The 20,979-nt window shown below is 41.1% G+C and overlaps 1 protein-coding gene across 1 annotated transcript in view; it reads right to left on the bottom strand.

The window, feature by feature from the left end:
* The window catches only part of LAMA4 (laminin subunit alpha 4), a 148,555-nt gene that overhangs the window by 109,783 nt on the left and 17,793 nt on the right, over positions 1-20,979 (bottom strand). The window contains exon 2 of the mRNA XM_089530550.1: positions 5,189-5,290. Coding sequence (XP_089386676.1) covers positions 5,189-5,290 — 102 coding nt within the window. The remainder of the gene's footprint in view (positions 1-5,188; positions 5,291-20,979) is intronic.

Below are 20,979 nucleotides of genomic sequence, written 5' to 3'. Positions count from 1 at the left end.
TACTGTATCTAATTAACAATTTGTCAGCTGCTCTGAGAGCCTCTGAGGCAGAAGAGCAGCGTATAAATACAATGAATGAATGAAAGGCTGCATCTACACTGCAGAATTAATATAGTTTGACATTGCTTTAAGTGTCATGGCTCAATGCTGTAGAATTTTGGGATTTGTAGTTTTGTGAGATATTTAAGCTTCCCTTTCACAGAGCTCTGGTGTCCTTACCAAATGACAAATCCTAGAATTCCACAGCATTTAGCCACTGAAGTGATGTCAAACTGCATCAGTTCTACAGAGTGGTATGATCCTAAGTCATGAGAAAGGAGATCAGAAATACAAAATCATAAAGTTGACCAGAAGCGAGTACAAGCTACTTCATTTTATGGATGAGTTACAAATATAACACATCCAATTAGATGTTTCACTTTTGTAGATGAAGTAATCAAGTTGTCTATGAAGTGCATGAAAGCACACATACATCTTAGAGTTGACTGTTTTCTTTGAGTACAACATCTAGTCTCCTGTGCATTAACACTTGATTAAGCAAGAGTTTTAATTAAGGAATCATAGAGTTATAGAGTCGTAGAGTTGGAAGAGACCACTAGGGCCATCCAGTCCAACCCCCTGCCATGCAGGAAATCCAAATCAAAGCATCCCTGACAGATGGCCATCCAGCCTCTGTTTAAAGACTTCCAAGGAAGGAGACTCTATCACCTTCCGAGGAAGTGCATTCCACTGTCGAACAGCCCTTACTGTCAGGAAGTTCCTCCTAATGTTCAGGTGGAATCTCTTTTCCTGTAGCTTGCATCCATTGTTCCGAGTCCTGTTCTCTGGAGCAGCAGAAAACAAGCTTGCTCCCTCCTCAATATGACATCCTTTCAAATATTTAAACAGGGCAATCATATCACCTCTTAACCTTCTTTTCTCCAGGCTAAACATCCCCAGCTCCCTAAGTCGTTCCTCATAGGGCATGGTTTCCAGACCCTACACCATTTTTGTCGCCCTCCTTTGGACACGCTCCAGTTTCTCAATGTCCTTTCTGAATTGTGGCGCCCAGAACTGGACACAATATTCTAGGTGTGGCCTGACCAAAGCAGAATACAGTGGCACTATTACTTTTCTTGATCTAGACACTATACTTCTATTGATGCAGCCTAAAATAGCATTGGCCTTTTTAGCTGCCGCATCACACTGTTCACTCATGTTCAACTGGTGGTCTACTTGGACTCCTAGATCCCTTTCACACGTAGTTTCATTCAGCCAGGAGTCACCCATCCTATATCTGTGCATTTTATTTTTCCGCCCTAAGTGCAATATCTTACATTTCTCTGTGTTGAATTTCATTTTGTTAGCTTTGGCCCAGCTTTCTAGTCTATTCAGGTCATTTTGAATCTTGATCCTGTCCTCTGGGGTATTAGCTATTCCCCCTAATTTGGTGTCATCCAGGTCATTGATAAAGATGTTGAATAGCACTGGGCCCAGGACAGAGCCCTGTGGGACCCCACTGGTCACTTCTCTCCAGGATGAAAAGGAGCCATTGTTGAGCACCCTTTGGGTTTGGCCGGTCAACCAATTACAGATCCATTTAACAGTTCCTTTGTCTAGCCCACATTTTACAAGCTTGTTTGCAAGAATGTCATGGGAAACCTTGTCAAAGGCCTTACTGAAATCAAGATATACTATATCCACAGCATTCCCTTCATCTACCAAGCTGGTAATTTTATCAAAGAAAGAGATTAGATTTGTCTGGCATGACTTGTTTCTCTGAAACCCATGTTGACTTTTTGTGATTATGGCATTGCCTTCTAGATGTTCACAGACTCTCTGTTTAATGATCTGCTCCAGAATCTTTCCTAGAACTGATGTCAGACTAACTGGACGATAATTGTTGGGATCCTCTTTTTTCCCCTTTTTGAAGATGGGGACAACGTTTGCCCTTCGCCAGTCTGCTGGGATCTCTCCTGTTCTCCAGGAGTTTTCAAATATGATTGCCAATGGCTCCGATATTACTTTTGCCAGTTCTTTTAATACCCTTGGATGGAGTTCATCTGGTCCCGGAGACTTAAATTCATTTAGATTAACAAGGTGTTCCTCTACTATCTCTTTACTTATTCTGTGCTGAAATTCCCCTATTCTGTTCTCTGCTCCATTATCCTCAGGTTGAGCACCCTTTGCCTTTTCTGAGAAGACTGAGGCAAAGAAGGTGTTGAGTAATTCTGCCTTTTCTGTATCTCCTGTTAGCATTTTGCCATCTTCTCCACGCAGTGGCCCTACCGTTTCCTTCTTCTTCCTCTTGCTGCGGACATATCCAAAAAAGCCCTTTTTATTGTTCTTAACCTCTCTAGCAAGCCTGAGTTCATTCTGCGCTTTAGCTTTTCTGACTTTACCCCTACACATGCCTGCTATTTCTTTGAATTCCTTTTTCGTGATTTCCCCCTTTTTCCATTTCTTATACATGTTCTGTTTCAAACTTAGCTCGGTTGAAAGTTCCTTAGTCATCCATCCTGGTTTCTTGAGACACCTCCCGTTTTTCTTTCTCACTGGAACTGTTTGAAATTGTGCCTTCAGTATCTCCCTTTTGAGAAAGTCCCATCCGTCCTGAACTCCTTTATCTTTTAGTATTTCTGACCATGGAATCGCCCTCAATACTTCTCTAAGTTTACTGAAATCCGCTCTCCTAAAGTCTAGGATGCGTGTCTGACTATGCCTGGCTTCTCCTTTCCACTGTATTACAAACTCCAGGAGAACATGGTCACTTCCACCTAATGATCCCACCACTTGCACCCCATTAACCAAGTCATCCTTGTTGGTTAGGATCAGATCTAAAATAGCTGAGCCCCTTGTTGCCTCTTCCACCTTTTGGACCATGAAATTGTCTTCCAGGCAAGTGAGGAATTTGCTAGACCTTGAGGATTTTGCTGAGTTTGACTTCCAGCAAATATCAGGATAGTTGAAGTCGCCCGTCACTACTACATCTCTCTTTTCTGACTGTGTGGTCATCTGTTCTAGAAAGATATCATCCAATTCCTCAGTCTGACTTGGGGGTCTGTAGTAGACTCCCACTGTAACACCCTTGTTGTTTCCCTCCCCTTTGATTCTTATCCAGATGCTCTCCACCTGGCTTCCATGATTGATGTCCAGGATCTCTTCACTGGTGTAAATATCTCTGACATATAGTGCTATTCCTCCTCCTTTCCTGTTTGGCCTATTTCTCTTAATAAGGTTATACCCCTCTATTTCCACATTCCAATCATGAGACTCATCCCACCAGGTTTCAGTGATGCCTATTATATCATATTTGCTTTGTTGTACTAGGAGTTCGAGTTCATCTTGCTTATTTCCCATGCTCTGTGCATTAGTGTAGAGACATCGCAGACCATGGGTCCCTTTTACTTGCTGCCTGTGCAAGTTTTTTTGCCTCCCACTGTTGGGTCCTTGCACTGTTTGCCTTGTTTCCTCTATGTCAGTTTGACTATTTTCGCCCTCCCTTACGCCTTCCTTAATATTGTCTCCCTTCCCCTCGGAACTCAGTTTAAAGCTCTCCTGATCAAGTTCTTGAGACTGTTGGCAAAAACATTTCTTCCAACTGGCGTGAGATGCAACCCGTCTGTTGCAAGAAGTCCCTCCTCATGGAACCGCAGCCCATGATCGAAGAATCCAAATCCTTCTCAGCGGCACCATCTGCGAAGCCAGTTGTTCACATCTGCTATATTCCTCTCCCTTCCTGGACCATGCCCTTCAACTGGCAGAAGAGACGAGATGACAACCTGTACATCCATTCCTTTCAGCTTCCTACCAAGCGCCTCGTAATCCGTTTTGATGTTCTGAATGCTGTGTCTTGCAGTATCATTAGTTCCCATGTGGACCAAAAGGAAGGGGTATTGGTCAGTAGGCTTGACCAGTCTTGTCAGCCTCTCTGTCACATCACGGATCTTTGCACCTGGAAGACAACACACCTCACGAGACATCTTGTCAGGCCTACAAATCACTGCTTCTGTACCCCTCAGCAAGGAGTCCCCCACTACGACCACACGCCTCCTCCGAGGCTTAGCAGCGACTGTTCCCTCGGGTGGGACTCTCAGGCTCCCCTGCTCTGTCCCAGAAGTCTGTCCAGGCTGCTCTTCTTCATCCTCCTTGATAAGGGAAAGAGCTTCGAATCGATTCTCTAGCTGCAAGCTCCCCGAACAATTCCTTCTTGGCTTACTTCTCTTTGTGACATTCCTCCAGCTTTCTGCCTCCTCTGTTTGGCAAGTGACCTCTTCCACCCTAGCATCTTCCTCTGCGTGGTACTCATCCAAGATGGTTAGTTCTATTGAGTCCAGGAAATCCTCTTGTTCCCTAATATGCTGAAGTGTAGCTACTCTGGACTCCAGCTGCTGCACTTTCTCCTCCAAGAGTGCTACCAACTTGCACTTGGTGCATGTGAAGTTCTCCACTTCTGTAGGCAAGAAGAGAAACATCCCACAAGAGTTGCAGGTGACTGCGGCAGATCCCTCGTTGTTCATACTGCAAAGTCTTTAGTAGTAAATATAACAGTCAATCTACTGGGAATACTTCTTTAAAGGTAAGTACTGGCTGCTATCTTACACTTAAAGGGAAGGTTCTGTTTCAATATCTGATTCTAACCTGATGCCACTTGAGCAGAGTTGTTGAGTTAAAGAAAATGAAAATTGGAAGGTGGTATATAAAGCTAGTCTGCTAGCTCCGCCCCTTGTGACTCACAGAGTGACTCACAGAAGCTCCGCCATTTCAGCAACGAGCACATGGTCTCAAGCACACGGTCTCAAAATGGCTGCCAAGCAGCTCCTCTCCTTCTCCTCTCTCTGGCCGGACTGTTCTGGAAGGCTCTGGAAGGTGGTATATAAAGCTAGTCAAGCATTTTCTATATGCATTATTAATATTATGGTTGCAAGCGTAAGACAAAGGCTCTATAAGGAATTATTACCTCTCTGTGCATACAAATGTGCTGCTTTATGAGCTTTGTACCCTCCAGTAAGGTTGCAGACTCTTTATGCCTTTTAATTGAATTTCCCATTTAGGTTAAAAATAATTTTAAAAGATGAACTAATATATAGAATGATAAGCTACATCAGATAGCATTTTCTTTAGTTTTAGAATGCTCAAAGTGTTCTGGGCAGTTCACAAACAGAAGAAGATTGCATTTTCAGATTCAGTAATCAGAAAGATAACTTACTAGACAAACTCCAGATCCATCAAGACACCTGAATGCATTGTTGTTGCAATCACAAGGGCTGCATTCTCCTGAAAAAGTTCGAAAAAACCCTTCTTGGCATCTCTGCAACAAAAAAAGATGGGGGGGGAGATTAGTTTTAACTTTTTGGTTAGACTAATGCAGTGGGGTTTATGTAGGGGTGCACTTAAAGATAACCGGGAAGCCTCAGTTAGTGCAAAACATAGCAGGTAGAGTGCTGACTGGAACACAGAGACAATCCATATAACAGTATTTTTTAAAGAAATTGTGCAGGCTGCCAATACACTTCTGGTCTCACTTGAAGCTACTGGTGATGGCATTAAAAGCCCCAAACAACATCAGACCTTAATATTTGAAGAAGTGCTTTTCCCCATATATACCTGTCTGAGGTCTGCTGGAAAGGGTCACCCATGGGAGCAATACACTGTGACACTCCACTTGTAAAATGCCCCCCTTAGAGGTCCAAATCACTTCAACACTGGCTTCTTGCTCACACTAGGTTGAAACCTATACATCTGAATCACAGAATTGGGACCTCCATGGTTCATTGAGTCCAACACCACACTCAGCGTAGGAATTCCATCTAAATAATCCCCATTAGGCAGCTGTCCAGATATGCAAAGAAAGAGACTCCACTACCTTGCCAGCTAATCCATTGATAAACTGCTCTTACCCACAAGACATTCTTTCTATTTTTTAATCAGAATCTACCCTCCTGTAGCTTAAAACCATTAGATGTGGCCCTACCCTCTCAGGCAGCAGAGAATAAAACCTCCACCTCCTTTCTGTGACAGCATTTTTAGATATTTAAAGAGTGCAGTCATGTAACCCCCTCAGTCTGCTCTGCATCAGGCTGAACATGCCCAACTCCCTCCCCCTTTCCTCACGTGTTTTGTTCTACATCCTTCTTATTATCTTTGTTGCCTTTCTCTGAGCCTCCTTCAACTTGTCTATCTCCCTCTTAAAATTAAGTGTCCAAAAGTGAACACAGCCTAAGTTTAGTCATCTTGGCTTCCAGAGAGAATTCCAGCTTGATCTGTTCTAGGCCTCATTTGTTTGTCTGTGAGACTATTACTTCAACTGCAAATTAATGTATACTGTTTGTGTCCTCTTTTATTTTCTTCCTCCTCTTTTTTTCTGGCAGTGCATAAGTGATCATCCTGTTTTTGTAACCCACTGCCAGAGCTCTACCAGAGAGATGATGATGATGATGATGATGATGATGATGATGATGATGATTTATTTATAGTCCGCCCAATCACAAGGAATCTGGGCGGGTTACAGCAATAAAAATACATAGAGAATACAATATAATACAATACAATAAGATAAAACAGAATGACATAAGTCACAGTAATTCACAGCTAGGCCTGATGTAGTTGAGCTTGTTTTTTCCACTCCCTCTCAGGCCTGATGATGACAGATTGGTGAGAAGGCTGAGGAATGAAAGAAATGAAGTGCTGCATGGGAAAGATGGGATGATGGCAAATGGATAGTGCTTCTCGTATGCTTTGATGATTGCAGAGTTTGGTAGAAAGACAAAGGAAGAATGGTGAGCTGGCATTTTTACCACAATACTGCTGGAGGTCTCTAGCAGACTTTTATTATTAAATACTGTATATACTTGACTATAAGTCAACCTCATGTATAAGTCGAGAGGAGGATGTGAGGCCAAAATTATGGATGTTAATATGACCCACGGATAAGCTGAGGGTAAAGCATAGGGGCATGCAACAAAGAATGTGAAGGATGAAGCAAAAGAAAGCTATGCCAAAGAATTTACAAAATTCTGGCAGGCTTAACTGTTTGTGTTCGTCCTAAAAGGTGGATAGCTGAGGTGTGAACATATGGTGGCCGGGTGAAGTGACCAGGCACAAGTGGCACTATGAAAATGCACATATTTCAAAAAGTATGAACAGGCAAAGCAAAGAAAATGGTGACTACATTAGCCGTAATTATAGCCGTTAACTTTGATGTGATAACTTTGCTTGATTTTAACCCAGAAAATCTGACAAACATACTCAAATGTCTTATTCATATTCTTCAAAGCCTGATTCCTCCTGGTGCTCCTTTGAGGGGTGGCACCAAGGAGCTGCTGCTGCCACAGTTTCCTGGCCAGGCATTCAAAAAGTCAGAGACGGAGCCGAGGCAGAAAGAGTAGAGGGGGTTAGTGCTTCTACTAGGTGCTCCCAGGGCAGACTAAGAAGCTGTTCAGCCTGCAGCTGCCTCCAGCTGCGCCGGATCAGGGCCGTGGCAACCGCATGCCACGGCCCCAATCTGGCCTTTCCAGGGCACAAAGAAGGAGTCGCAAAAAACGGGGTGCAATAGCTGTGGTGTCGTGGCTCTAAGGTGCTCCTTTGGAGTGCCATGATGCTGCGTGCCATTTGGAGTGGCTTGTGGTGTCATGCCACCATGGGAGCGGAGTTGGGGTGTGCATCGTATGGATGCCACGCCCTGACGCTGCTCCCAGTCCAGCCTTAATGGCCGGTCTGCATAGCTCCTAAGTTCTCACCTTTCATTAGTCTAATGGTCCCTGATGGTCCTACTCCATTGCCTGATCTTTCTGTTTTAAAACTAGTACAACTATTTTAAGCATGTAATTGTATTGACTGTTACTTTGCTGTAAGGGGAGAGCTGGGGATCGTCTTATCAATTATTATGTTATGTTATGCTTTGATTATTTGCTATGCTATATGTTTTTAACTTTTTGTTTAACTACTTTAACTGTTATTATATTCTATTATTATGTAATGGTATGGGGTGTAAGGGGATAGCATAGTGCATTATTTTTTGTACTTTGTATTTTTATTCTTGTATTTGTAATCCGCTTTGATTCCTTTGAGAAAAGGCGGAATATAAATAAATAATTATTATTAATCTACTCAGACAAAGGATGGTTCCTTTTTTAAAAAAAATAAGAGTTAAAGTACAGTGAGTGGAGTCGTGAATAAATCAACCTAGGTTTTTTTTTGGCCCAAAATTTTGATTAAGATTTCTAGACTTATACATGGATATGCACAGCATTTCAAATAAGAGAGCTTGAAATAATAGACATTCTTTTGTTTCTATAAACATCTGAATGGAAGGCCTTGAGAGAATCTATCTTTAAGTAAAACATCAATTGGGCAAAGACATAAAGTAGGAATGGAAGCACAGTTAATCTGAATTAAGATAATGGACACAATATTTTCAGCTCATGTCAACTCTATCTCTTTGGATTTTAAGAACTAGGAGCTTGGCGCTCTCTCTGGCCTGTTACAGACAGCCAAAATAAAGCTGCTTCGAGTCACAGTGGAGGTATGGTGTTTCAATGATGCATGCGTCCTAAGAGTCCAGAAGTTGCACCAAAGCCACGCTCCAGCCCTAAGGACTGGAGCGTGGCTTTGGTGTGGGTTCTGGACTCTTAGGACGCATGCATCATTGAAACACCATACCTCCACTGTGACTCGAAGCAGCTTTATTTTGGCTGTCTGTAACAGGCCTCTCTCTCTTTTGCAGTGGATAAACTGGGTTGAAGCATATTAATATATATGCCTGTTAAAATGGAAAATAAGTCTAGAATGTAATTTTGAGTTATTTTAAACTTCAGATATCCCATATTGTTATAACTGTGTGAGTATATTTCACAACACTAGATTATTCTTAATTTTCTTGAAAGAAAAACAATGATGTTCTATCTAATACCTCAAGTACCAAAACAATGCATTTGGCTAAGCAATTTGAGTGACTTAATGTTCTTTGGTGCATAAAATAATTGATTGCTGTGTGCTTGCAAATTTGGAACATAATCAATTTTGCAAGCTACACTTAATCTCCCTGTTGCATAAACAATATTCACCACTCCACTCACTGCCCTGTATCTGAACTTTGAAAAACTGTTGGTGGGCTGAAATATGAAGTTCATTTTTCATTTTTCTTTTTTTGGATTAAAATATTTATTGACTATGGAGGTCAATTCAAACCCATAGGGTAGGATTTTTTCCCTGAGTCTATAGATGGGAAGATCAGTTTATTTAACAGTTGTTTTATTAATCACTATAAACACTTGAAACTCAGAAACATGTTTTATATTGTTTGGACACCTGCATTTTGTTTTTTTTAAACATACAATAAATCTGTGGCTCAATAATACACGCTCTATGACTCTTGTTTTCAAATGTTGCTATTCCTAAACCAGACAATAAGTGGAATGACTTGCTTTTCCCCTCTAACATTCTTATCCTGAACCAGCATCACCATGGCACAGTCATTGTGAAGCTGTGAGAACCAAGAGATAACGAAACCTCATATAAAAATGAAAGGAAGGGTCATGGTCAAAGCAAACTTTGACAGAAAGCAGGAAGCATGTGAACTGGAAAGTACTTTTTTAAAAGTACAGTCTGGTTTGGGACCAACTGTGGTCTGCTCTCAGATTATCGCATTGACAAAAACCCTGACTGCTTCCCAACAGAATACAGTCAGGTTGCAGGATGCTATCAGGAATTATCTTAGTAATTTGTTGCCACTGCCATCGGGCAGCTGCATCCCGGCTACATCTCAGTCCCTTCTGTGCTTAGGAGGTTGCTTTTCAAAGTCGGAAAGCTCCTGACTTTGACAAGTGGCCTCCGAAGCATGTCTGGAACCTGAGATGCCGCCAGGCTGCAATCGTCCGGTGGAACTGGTGGTGAATTATGTATGATAATTCCTGGTAGCATCCCCACAACCTGATTGTATCCTGTTCTGGAACAGTCGGGTTTTTTGTCAATGCAATAAACTCCATAAATAATATCTCACCATCATGTAAAACTGCAAAGCAGGTATGTCGACTGATCCTCTTAGCTCACATTTCCCCCCATACTTATCAGCAAATCCTGTAAATTTCAGTCTCTATAATCTAATCAATACAATGCAACTCACATGTTCCAGGAACCCTAAAAGAAGGTTCATGCATAGAATACCTTTGAATTTAAATACATGGAAGCTTCCATCTCATGCTGAACAGCTGCTATAAAGCAGCTATTATCCACAGAACTGGTTTGCCTTATACACCACCTCAAAATAACATTTAAAGAGGTCACTACATGCCTCAGGAGCCATGCGTGTTATTTTATCTGCTAATGGCAGCCTCATATATTCTTCAGAACATTATGAGACGAATGTGTGAATGACTCACACTTCTTTTCTTGCCTTCACAATAATACATAAAGGAGAGCATTCACTTTCTTGCTAAGGAAAAATGCACAGGTTCCATGAAGCTGAAACTTGTGCATCTCTCTGTGAGAAAGCTATTGTTCTTCTTTCCTTACATGTTTAGCGAGAAATGCAAAGTGTTTTTGATTTACTGAAATTCCAGCAAACAATTCAAGGAAGACTCTTTGGAACATTGTTGAATATTTATGCATTCATATTGCATTCCTCAGACAGTATTGTGTTTTATTCTGCTCAGCTAAAATAAAAATATAATCATTTGAAATACTTGTGTATGCTGAGTGCTTAGTAAATAGGCAAAAAAATACTGTGGAGGATAAAAAAAAGCTTTTAAAGACAGGCATTATTGAAACATTTGCTTCTATGAACTAGCTTACATTTTTCACATTTTAAAGCTACATATTTATTTTACATTTCTCTGAGGAAATCATTCAGTGCTTAGAATATTAAAAAACAGGAAAACAATGCTCCCCAAATCTGCATTAAAATATAGATTTTATTAAGAAATATTGAGATAGATATATATCTGCAGCCTCTATCACTGTTTATCTTCTTTGCTTAGCCACCTGGAGATCTGAATGATATGCAGCCTCAAGCCATAACATCTGCTCTTAACTGAGATCAGTATATTGGTGGTAACAGAGAGGATGGACAAGGAAAATCAAACAAGGGCCAGAAGACAGATGAGAGGCTAAAATAAAGGAAGTCATGAGGGGGGAAGGGAAAAGGAGGGAGGAGAAGGGTAGAGAAATGATCAGTTCAACAATAATGGGAGGGAGGGAGAATGACGTAGGAAAACACCTACTGGGCAGCAGCAGTAGTGATGGGTGTCACTAAAGTAAAGAACAGCAGTGACATCATAGCTAACATTTGTTAGCACTGCACACAGGGTGATCCTCCTTGTGTAACCCCCCCACCTAGAAAACCCTATGAGGACACATTGCAAGTGTCACACAAACAGGACAAGAGCACTAACAGAGAGATAGGTAGAAACTAAAGGAAAACAAACTTGCAAGAGCAGCTACAGGCGGTCAAAAATGCCAAAGCAAGCAGTAAACACTCTCAGAAAGACAAACCCCACCAGAAGCAACACCACACATAAAATAGGGACATGAAATTTGAGAAGCATAAGCCAAGGGAAGCTAGACATGGTGAAAATGGAAATGCAACACATGAACATAGCAGTACTGGGGGTGAGGGAGGAATGGGCCACTTTGAATCAGAGAACCACACAGTTTTTTAATCAGGGAATGAAAAGACAAGAAGAAACAGGGGGGCTTTCATACTAAGAAAAGATGTTGCAAAAGCAGTCAGAAGATACAATGCAAAATCAGACCAAATCATCTCAATAAGGCTCCATGGGAAACCTATGAATATCACCATAATTCAAGTATATGCACCAACCACTGAGACAGAACAAGAAAAAATTGATAGATTTTATGAAGGAGTACAGGAAGAAATTGACAACACACCAACACAGGATATCAAGGTGATCGTTGGAGATTGAAACGCAAAGGTTGGAAGTAAAGAAGAATCAAAAACAGTAGGCAAATTTGGATTAAGCAAAAGGAATGAAGCAGGTAAGCGTCTTTCTCCAGCAAGGCAAGAGTGCTAACAAGGACAAAACTATACAAAAACCATTAGTAACTACTTTGGAGAGTGATGGACCTCTTGTTTTCTCTGTTCTGAGGCTTGACAGCAAGACATGGAACCACTACCCAATTACCCAAAGCAGCAGCAAAAGTTTCAGTTCCTCACCTCCTGAGGGATAGCAGACCCCACAGATATTTCTGAAGAAGATGCCACTGCTGCCTGTCAGAAATGGTGGAAAGCCACTGTGAGGTGTCGCCATAAGCAAGACAAGCACAATCTCAGATGAGTTTGGCACTAAGCACCATGGAGGGCCGCAGATGAGTTGGGACTAAGCACCATGGGGGCTGTCCTCCCCAGCCCTTCATTTGCCTCTCTGTCTTCCTTCTATCTCTTGCTCTGCCAGTCATCAACATCATCCCCACTCCAGCCATAAGGTAGGAGTAGTGGGAAGGTGGGTTCAGAGGAGGAAGCCACCCATATAATGGCATCACATTAAGCTGATATTCTATCCCACTCTCCCATCCTGTTCCATTGTTGGCTCTTGTCTCTTCACTTTCTCATACCTGTGCCCACTGAAAAAGCAGCTCCTGTTTTTCAGTCCCTTCCATTATGGATTATATTGTCATTACTATGAAGAGCTTAATTTTATTTTAAAGCCTGCTTTTTGTATTTTTTCACTGTATTGTTCTTTTAAGTTTTGAGCTGCTTTGAGTCCCATTTTTTGTGGGGGGGGGGAAGTGGGATATTATTTATTTATTTATTTATTTATTAATAGTCGGCAACAAATGAATAATTTTTCCAGGCTGTGGTTAGCTGTCTCCATAGGGGAAAGCCTGAGACCTTTATGAGCTTTCTATAAATTGAAAAGCATGTAAGTGTAATACAGATAAGTTAATAAGAATAGGATCAAAGCTATCAATTTAAATACTTCAATTACTTCACAGTACAACAACAAAAGTTAAAACTGTAATCCTCACACAGACAAAACCTCATCTTGAAGTGAAGGCCTCTAATCCCTACCTGTTCTCATGCACTGGAGACCTTTGTGGCAAATGAGCCAGCACTATATAAATCTGGGATTTACTGTCAATGGAAAACACTGAACAAATGAATCCTGACTGATCCTGAATGCTGATCTTCTCCATTTGAGGCCAAGAATATAGTCTCAATGACTAAACTTGTCTGAAGAAAGACGACAGAACAGCTGCTTTCTATTTGGTTGGAAAGAGAAAGAGAAGGTTCTATGTGAGGGAAAGAAGAGCTCTCCACTCTATGTATCTACTTTTATGGTAACAAACCTAACTCATTTGACTTTTTTGTTGATTCTTTAAAACAAAATCAAAAGCCAAGCACATTTCCTTCCCCAGACACTTTTTAAGAATATCCCTCCCATCCCTTTTTTGTTCTATGAAAAGGACTTTGAACTTTGGCTCTGTTACACATTGCATTGCACAGTAAGAGATGAACTGCTCAGTTTATTATTATCTTCATGAGCTGTTCTGATTTAAACTTTCAAATCAGGCTTCTTACACACAATAATAACTACCTAGTATAATTGTGACAATCAAATTGATATTGATGATTTATTATACACAAACACAGACATCATGCTGAATTCATGACATCATACATCTCAAACACGGGAAGGTTGTTCCTTCAATGTGTACACCACAGACACATTACTATTTGTTAAAAGTTTTGATCAAATTTGGAGGATGATTTTTTTCATTCTATGAAAAATAATGCAAAACTATGCAAACAGTACACATACCAATTCCAGCAGAATGTAAATAATAACAAGAAATTTAGCAAATAGTTTTCAAGTATTAGATAATAGAATATGTTTGTTGTTGTGTGACTTTAAGTCATTTTTGACTTATGGTGACCCTAACACAAACCTATCATGATGTTTTCTTGGCAAGGTTTATTCAGGTGGAGCATGCCTTTGCCTTCCTCTGAATCTGGGAGAGTATGACTTGCCCAAGGTGGGTTTCTATGGTCAAGTGGGGATTCGAACCCTGGTTCTCACAGAATATTAGGCTAAACCATATGGTTCTTTATCAGTAGAGCAGAAATTAAGGTTTTGTAGTAGGGTAGAATGTTGATCTAGAAGTCAGGATAAGACTTGACAATGATCTGCTTTAGATAGGGGCTAGTCATTCTAATCATTGCAACTTTGATCCAGCTGTCAACAGAGTTCTTCTCAAGCCCTAAGTAATCCAGTGGACTTACCATTTTGTCTGATTACTCTGATTGCCATGTAAGTCTCAGCATCCACTTTCAAGTTCACTCACCTCTCTCTCTCTTGCTCAGTGTATGGCTGCTGGCTCCAGACAGAAAGTGAAAACAATCAATTCTTTAAGAATTTAGTAGATATGTAGGAAGTTCAGGTATACCACCATGTATTAAAAAAGCATGGACTGATGAACTGCTTGCCCTTTCCTTCAAAATGACCCTGCTGTTCTGTTCCTGGGCCTCTGTTTTTACTCTTGCTTTCAAAGAAACACTTTGTTTTAACCATCATTTTCTCTTTTTCGTCCATACCACAACATCTGGTTTAGGTTGGTGAGTTAATCCTGTCACCATATTATTTATGGACATGTTTTTCTTTAAAGCTGGGACCACATTCATGAAGTAATTTGCTACATCACCATGACTGAAGCAGCCTTAGCTTGGAAGGAGTCCTGCAGCCACAAAGCATTCAGAGAATGACTCATTTGCAAATTACCACAATGTGCATTGTCACTAGTGTACACTGTACAGCACAGTATACACTATTAAGCAACATTAGATTGAGTAGGTGCTTCTTAGTGCATTGTGTGTCATTGGGACCAGTTGATGGCAACTTGGTATGAGGTAACTATAACATGTCCTCTTCTGCAATTTCTTCTTGAGATCACTCATCGAATTTTTTCCATATGATGATCCTTGAAATGAACATCAAATCTCCTTCTAGCCCCTGTCAATATTAGCAACAATTTATTCCTAACAAATTCTGAAAACCCGCATCTCCCCATAAAAGCCTGCCCAAGTCTTACAATTTTCAGGGGAGAGATTTCGCTCCATCTCACCACACTCTTAGGCTTAGCTGGTGAGGACACAAAAGAGAGCCTTGGTGGCTGATCGTAGGTTTTGGCACTCCCTCCGAAAGGAAGTTCAGTTAGTCTCCTCTTTGTTGTTGTTTTTTCTGGAAGGCAAAATTTGCGACAATGACCCGCAAATCTCACATCCACTCTTCATTAGGAAATACAAATAATTTAACTTGTGTCTTTGTTCAGGTGATCGATTCATTTGTTCAGAAAGTCTATCCAAGGCAGACATAGGGTGCATCTGTAGAAATAATACTGTAGAAATAACCACTTTAACTACCATGGCCCCATCATACAGAAACCTGGGATTTGTAGTTTTTGTGAGGCACCAGCACTCTTTGGTAGAGCAGGTTAAAGTCCTTGTAAAACTACAAATCCCAGGATTCCATAGGATGGAACAACAATACTTAAGCTGATGTCAAACTGCATTAGTTCTACAGTGCAGATGCACCCATAGTTTTAGTACCTGAATACTTTAATGACCAGCAATCTAATCAAGACTGGGGATCTGCAAATAACTGGCCACATTATTTACCACTGGTGTAAATATTCCTAGTGGCTAGTGATTTTCCTGTTAGTGGAGTAGTGAATCCTTTCCAGGTTTTCATTGAGACTTTAAATGCTCTTTCAGTGATGCTGAACTCCATCCATTAAATAGGCTCAGCATTTTGGATAGTTCCTTTAAAGTTTGTACAAAAATCTGCAGTGGATTCTCTGCTTTTAGCCTAGCAGTGATTATGTATGTATCAGCACCATTTGCAACGAACAATCAGATTTTCCCACACAACCATAATATATTTCCTGCTGTTCCAGAGAAAATACATCTAGGTGACAGTCGACATCGGTCATCTGGCATCTGGTTTGCAATGGAGTTTCAAAATGTGAAGTGGGTTATATAGATATTAATTTTTTGGCTGTAGGTTGTTAAAGGGTATAGAAAATCATCTGAAGACCCGATTATTGTTGTTGTTGTGCACCTTCAACTAGTTTCTGATGTATGGTGACCCTAAGACATCATGATGTTTTCTTAGCAAGTTTCTGCAGAGCCTTTTGCCATTACCATTCTCTGAGGATAAGTGAGTGTGGCATGCTCAAGGTCACCCAGTGGATTGATGATTCAAACCCTGGTCTCGAGAGTCATAGTCCAATGCTTATACCACTACACCAAGCCAGCTCCCAAAAGAATGATTGCATGGTGAGATTTAAGACAAGGGGGCTGAGAGAGCTGCCATATTTCAATTTGGAGGTTCTTCCTTTAGTGAGATGGTAATGATCTATCCATCATATAAATCTATCACAGTCAAGGGCGGGGAACACATGGCCCATCAGAGGCTGTTGGACTGCAACTTTTATCATCCCTAGTTAGGATCACTAGTGGGATGATGCAAATTACACACCAATAACATCTGGAGGGAGAAATGTTCCTCATCTCTGGTCTGAATTTATAAATGGGTGCCAGATTCAACAAATGTCCAATTCAGCAAATGTTTCAACCCAAGGCTGTTGTTACAAGTGCCAAATTCTTCTCATACTCTAGATGACATTAAATATAATTTGTTAAAAAAAGAAAAAAAGAAGTGTGCTGATAGAGCCCTTGTAGGGTATGAATTGCTTGTGTTGCAAGCACTGCTTTAGTAATTGTTTCTGGGGTTTTGGGGCTACGAGATTGTGTTCTAGAAGGATTTATTCCTGATGTTTAGCCACTAGCTATGGCTGGCATCTTCAGAGAATGCTGACATGGAAGAGAGTGGGGTATATATACTGTTGGTTGAGAGGAAGCAATATTGCATGTTAATCTGTGTATGTTCTGTTGCTGAATGGCAAGACCTCATGGTCCATTGCCTTCTGGAAAACCCCCTCATCCTGGGTGGTTTTCATTTGCATTTGCTGGGTCTTGATTTTGGTGTTTTTCAGGACTGGTAGCCAATTTGTTTACTTTAAAGGTTTCTTCTTTCCTGTTGAAGTTGTCCAGGTGTTTATGGATTTCAATGGTTTCCCTGTGCATTCTGACCTGATAGTTGTTGGCATGGTCTAGAATTTAAGTGTTTTCAAACAGCATTTTATGACCAGGATGGTTTATAATGTGTTCCGCTGCTGTTGATTTTTCTGGCTGACCCAGTCTGCAGTATCTCTCGTGTTCCTTCATTTGTGTTTGTACATTGTGTTTGGTGGTCCCTATGTAGACTTGTCTGCAGCTGAATGGTATGTGGTAACCTCCTGCGGCCATGAGACGGTCTCTTCGGTCCTTTGCTGAACTTACCACATACTATGCAGCTGAGGACAAGTCTACATGGGGACCAAAAAACTATGGATGCCAGCTGTGAAAGCCTTCGACTTCACACTGCCTTAGTGTTCTCACTGCTACTGTGCCATTTCAACACTCCACCACCTTTTGCCCAAAAGAACAGCTGCCTCAAATTCCATATAGTACATCAAGTCTAATAGTGCAGCTTTTCACAAACAAACACAAAGACTCAGTGACTGCGGAGAAACATTTGACTAATGACTTAGGAAACATTGGTCTCATTGGCCCATGAGGTCCCTTCCAGCTCTATGATTCTATGATTATAAGTTGTAAAAACAATTCTTAACCAGTCTGTTAATTTTTCATTTTGCAGCTTGACTTTCCAAACCTTTGCCTTTCTTGTTCTCAAACCAAAAAGAAACATAAATATATGGCAGACACGTGCTGTACAGTATCTATAGCTATACCTAAACCTACACAGTGTATATTGAAATTTGTGCCCTCTTTTGCTATTGCTGCTGCTGGCCATGCACATATTCCATGGCTGCAAACCTACAGACTGCTTGTCCCCATACAATGTATATGTCTCCTCTTCTTCTCCCACAGGTTAGCTTTAATTGTATCTCTTCCTGTCAGACTCAGCAATGACCATCCATATTTATAATTAAGAATGAGGTTGGATTTCTGCATTACTTTGTCCATAATGGTGTCAGGAGGCTTACAGAAACATTAATTTTCCCCAGTGACGTCCTGCTGCTGAATCACTGAAATGAATGGCAAGGAAAGAAAAAACAAGACAGATGGCATTGTGGTTGCTATCTTTTCTTTAACAAAAGTTCTATACCCCTAAAAGCTGGAAGGAAAGTAGAAATTCAAGAACTGCAGGTTTCTCAAAGTGGAAAAAAAAACCCCAAAATTGTTGAACTCCTGTATATCAGGTGGCTTTTAAAAGCCCACAGACCTTGCCAGAAAAAAAAAAAATGCAGGAATCCTGGAAAACAGATGTGGAACAGCTGGCTTTCCAGATGTTCCTGGCCTGAAGCTCCCACCACCTGAAACACTGGCTATGCTAGTTAAAGCTGATGGGAGTTTCATTTCAGCAACATCTGGAGAGCCTCAGGTTTGCCATACCACCATACTAAGTTCTGAGTGTGCTATGTGGAATGGATTACTTAACCAGGTAAGCCCAATGCAAACATGCATGGGAGAGGGACTGGAATAGCACCCACTGCTCTGCTACAATTCCCCACATGTTCACATTGGTTTTATGCAAAGGAATTGAAGAATGTACATCCAAGGTATCTGATGTCTGATATGTGTAGCCAACTCTGATGTCTGATATGTGTAGCCTAATCTTGTGTAACAGCTCACACAAATAAAGAGCCTTGGCTGTCCAAATGTAAATGTATTGGCTCTCATGAAGTGATACATAAACACTCAAAAGCGAAGAGTGGGACCACCAGACATGATTCTGCTCCCTCTTCCTTTTTCTGGCTGTCTGAATAAAAGCCTGTCTGAATAAAAGTGCCCGTGGCGGTGTACAGACCGCCCCATTGGGGTGGCCTGCACCCGCCCCTTTCCCCGATGGATTGGGGCCTCAGCTGCCACAGTGGCAGCCCTGATCCACCACTTTTCCAGGCCGCGGGGAAAGGGAGAAAGGGGCCACTCGGCCCCTTTCTCCTTTGTGTTGCTGGCACAGCCGTGTAAAGGCTGCACCAACGACACAAACCCAGGAAGGAGCTCCAAAATGGAGCTCCTTCTGGTGCTGCGGAAAGGGCGCCACAGGCGCCCTTCCGTGGTGCCAGGACATCACATCCGTGGTGCTCCATTTGGAGGCAGCGCGGCCATGATGTCGTAATGGTGGCGCCCATGTAGTATGGGCGCTGCCATTACAACATACTAGGGTTGCGGATTATCTGAAAAGGACGCCCCGAGGTAACCCTAGTATGTGTGCAAGCCGGCGCAAAGCGCCGGTCTGTACAATGCCCATGCCTCCTGGAGGAAGGGCAACAAAGAGTGAGCCATTCTGGCCTCCCTGGGAAGGGAGTTCCAGAGTCTGGGGGCAGCCATTAAGAAGGCCCTGTTTTGCATCTCCACCAACTCTGCTTACAATGGTGGTGGTACTGAGAGAAGGCCTCTCCCAATGATCTCAGAGCCAGGGCTGGCTCATAGAGGTCGATGCGGTTTGGTAGATAGCCTGGACCTGAGCCATATAAGGCTTTATAGATCATAATCAGCACTTTGAATTGTGCTTAGAAACAAACTGGCAGCCAGTGGAACTTTTTCAACAGAGGCAGTGTGTAGTCTCTGTAACCTGTCCCAGCTCTTTGGTCCAGCTGCAGTTTCTGAACACTTTTCAGAGGCTTCCCCAAGCAGAGCATCTTTGAATTTGCACTACTATAAGTACCAAACTTGAAGTACCATATCATCCTTTATGAGCCCATTGGTGCTCTTACATCTTGAGAAGGGTTGGAAACAAGGCAAAGAGACTTCTCAGTGCCTGGAACTCCCTCCCTAGGAAGGCCAGAGTGGCTCCATTCTTGCTCTCCTTCCACCAGTAAGTTGAAAAATGTTCATACCGTCAGACTTTTGCAAACTCATTGGGGTGGACTTTTAGTACTGTTTGGTATTGTTTTTAACATTTGTATGTTCTCTTTTTAATGAATTTGAATGTTTTAAATGTTTCGTGCTTTTAATTTTATTAATTGTTTAATATATATATATATATATATATATATTCATATTTTATTTAAACTTTTGTAAACTTTTAATCTGTATTGATTTTAAACATGTTGTTAGCCACTTTAAGTCTCACTATAAAGACAAAACTGGGATATAGATGAATAAAACCCTGCTCAGGATATTAAAAGGCAACTTGTAGGCTTCTTTTTATGCTACACTATCATGGTGAAAGTAATTTTATAATCTGTTTCCCTAATATTCCCATAGTAGCCACCTCTGAGGTAAATTCTTGCCTTTGCATAGGTAAATATTGTGTTATTCTGAGTCAAAGGCTAGGATTTTTAGAACTGTAAATATTATGATATTTGTTACTGGAGAGAACACTGTATTTTGGATTTCACAGGGAGAATATAGGCAAAAGAATAAAAAAGGGAAAATGCTAGGCAATGATAACTTGTGTGAGAAAAATGAAATGTGTACGTATGCTATACCCTGTCCCAAATTAATGGGAGATATCATCCAATTCATAAAGAATTAGATGCATTTGTCAGTCACTCATTATATGTTGCTTGGCTCAGAAAAATTATATATATATATATATATATATATATATATATATATATATAGTTTTGTTCTTGATTGTATATGTTTGATGTTCTGCCCTTAGTGAAAAGGCTGTTGTTGTTGTGTAATACTGAAAGATATATAATAATTATTATCTCAAGCCATGCTCTTGTCAATCATAAACATGTCCCTTTACAACAGAAAGTTTGTCATTCATTCTAATATGGTAATTGCCCCTGCCCTGCCCTTGTACTTTTGGTGCTTCTGCAAAGCCTTTCACCCCTTTAAATAACAGCTTGTTTATTTCTGTGGTTTTTATATGTTCTTGAGGTTTTATAAAATTATTTGCCCCTTTACTTGACAGGACCATTATAGTTAATTGAATTTATTTGTTCTACTTTGAGAGGCCACAT

The sequence above is a fragment of the Sceloporus occidentalis genome, unplaced genomic scaffold, assembly GCF_023333645.1.
Source record: "Sceloporus occidentalis isolate IW3139 unplaced genomic scaffold, rSceOcc1.0.p SCAF_6, whole genome shotgun sequence".
Lineage (NCBI taxonomy): Eukaryota > Metazoa > Chordata > Lepidosauria > Squamata > Phrynosomatidae > Sceloporus > Sceloporus occidentalis.
Note: the sequence above shows the minus strand (reverse complement) of the source record. Positions and strands in the feature narration are given on the sequence as shown.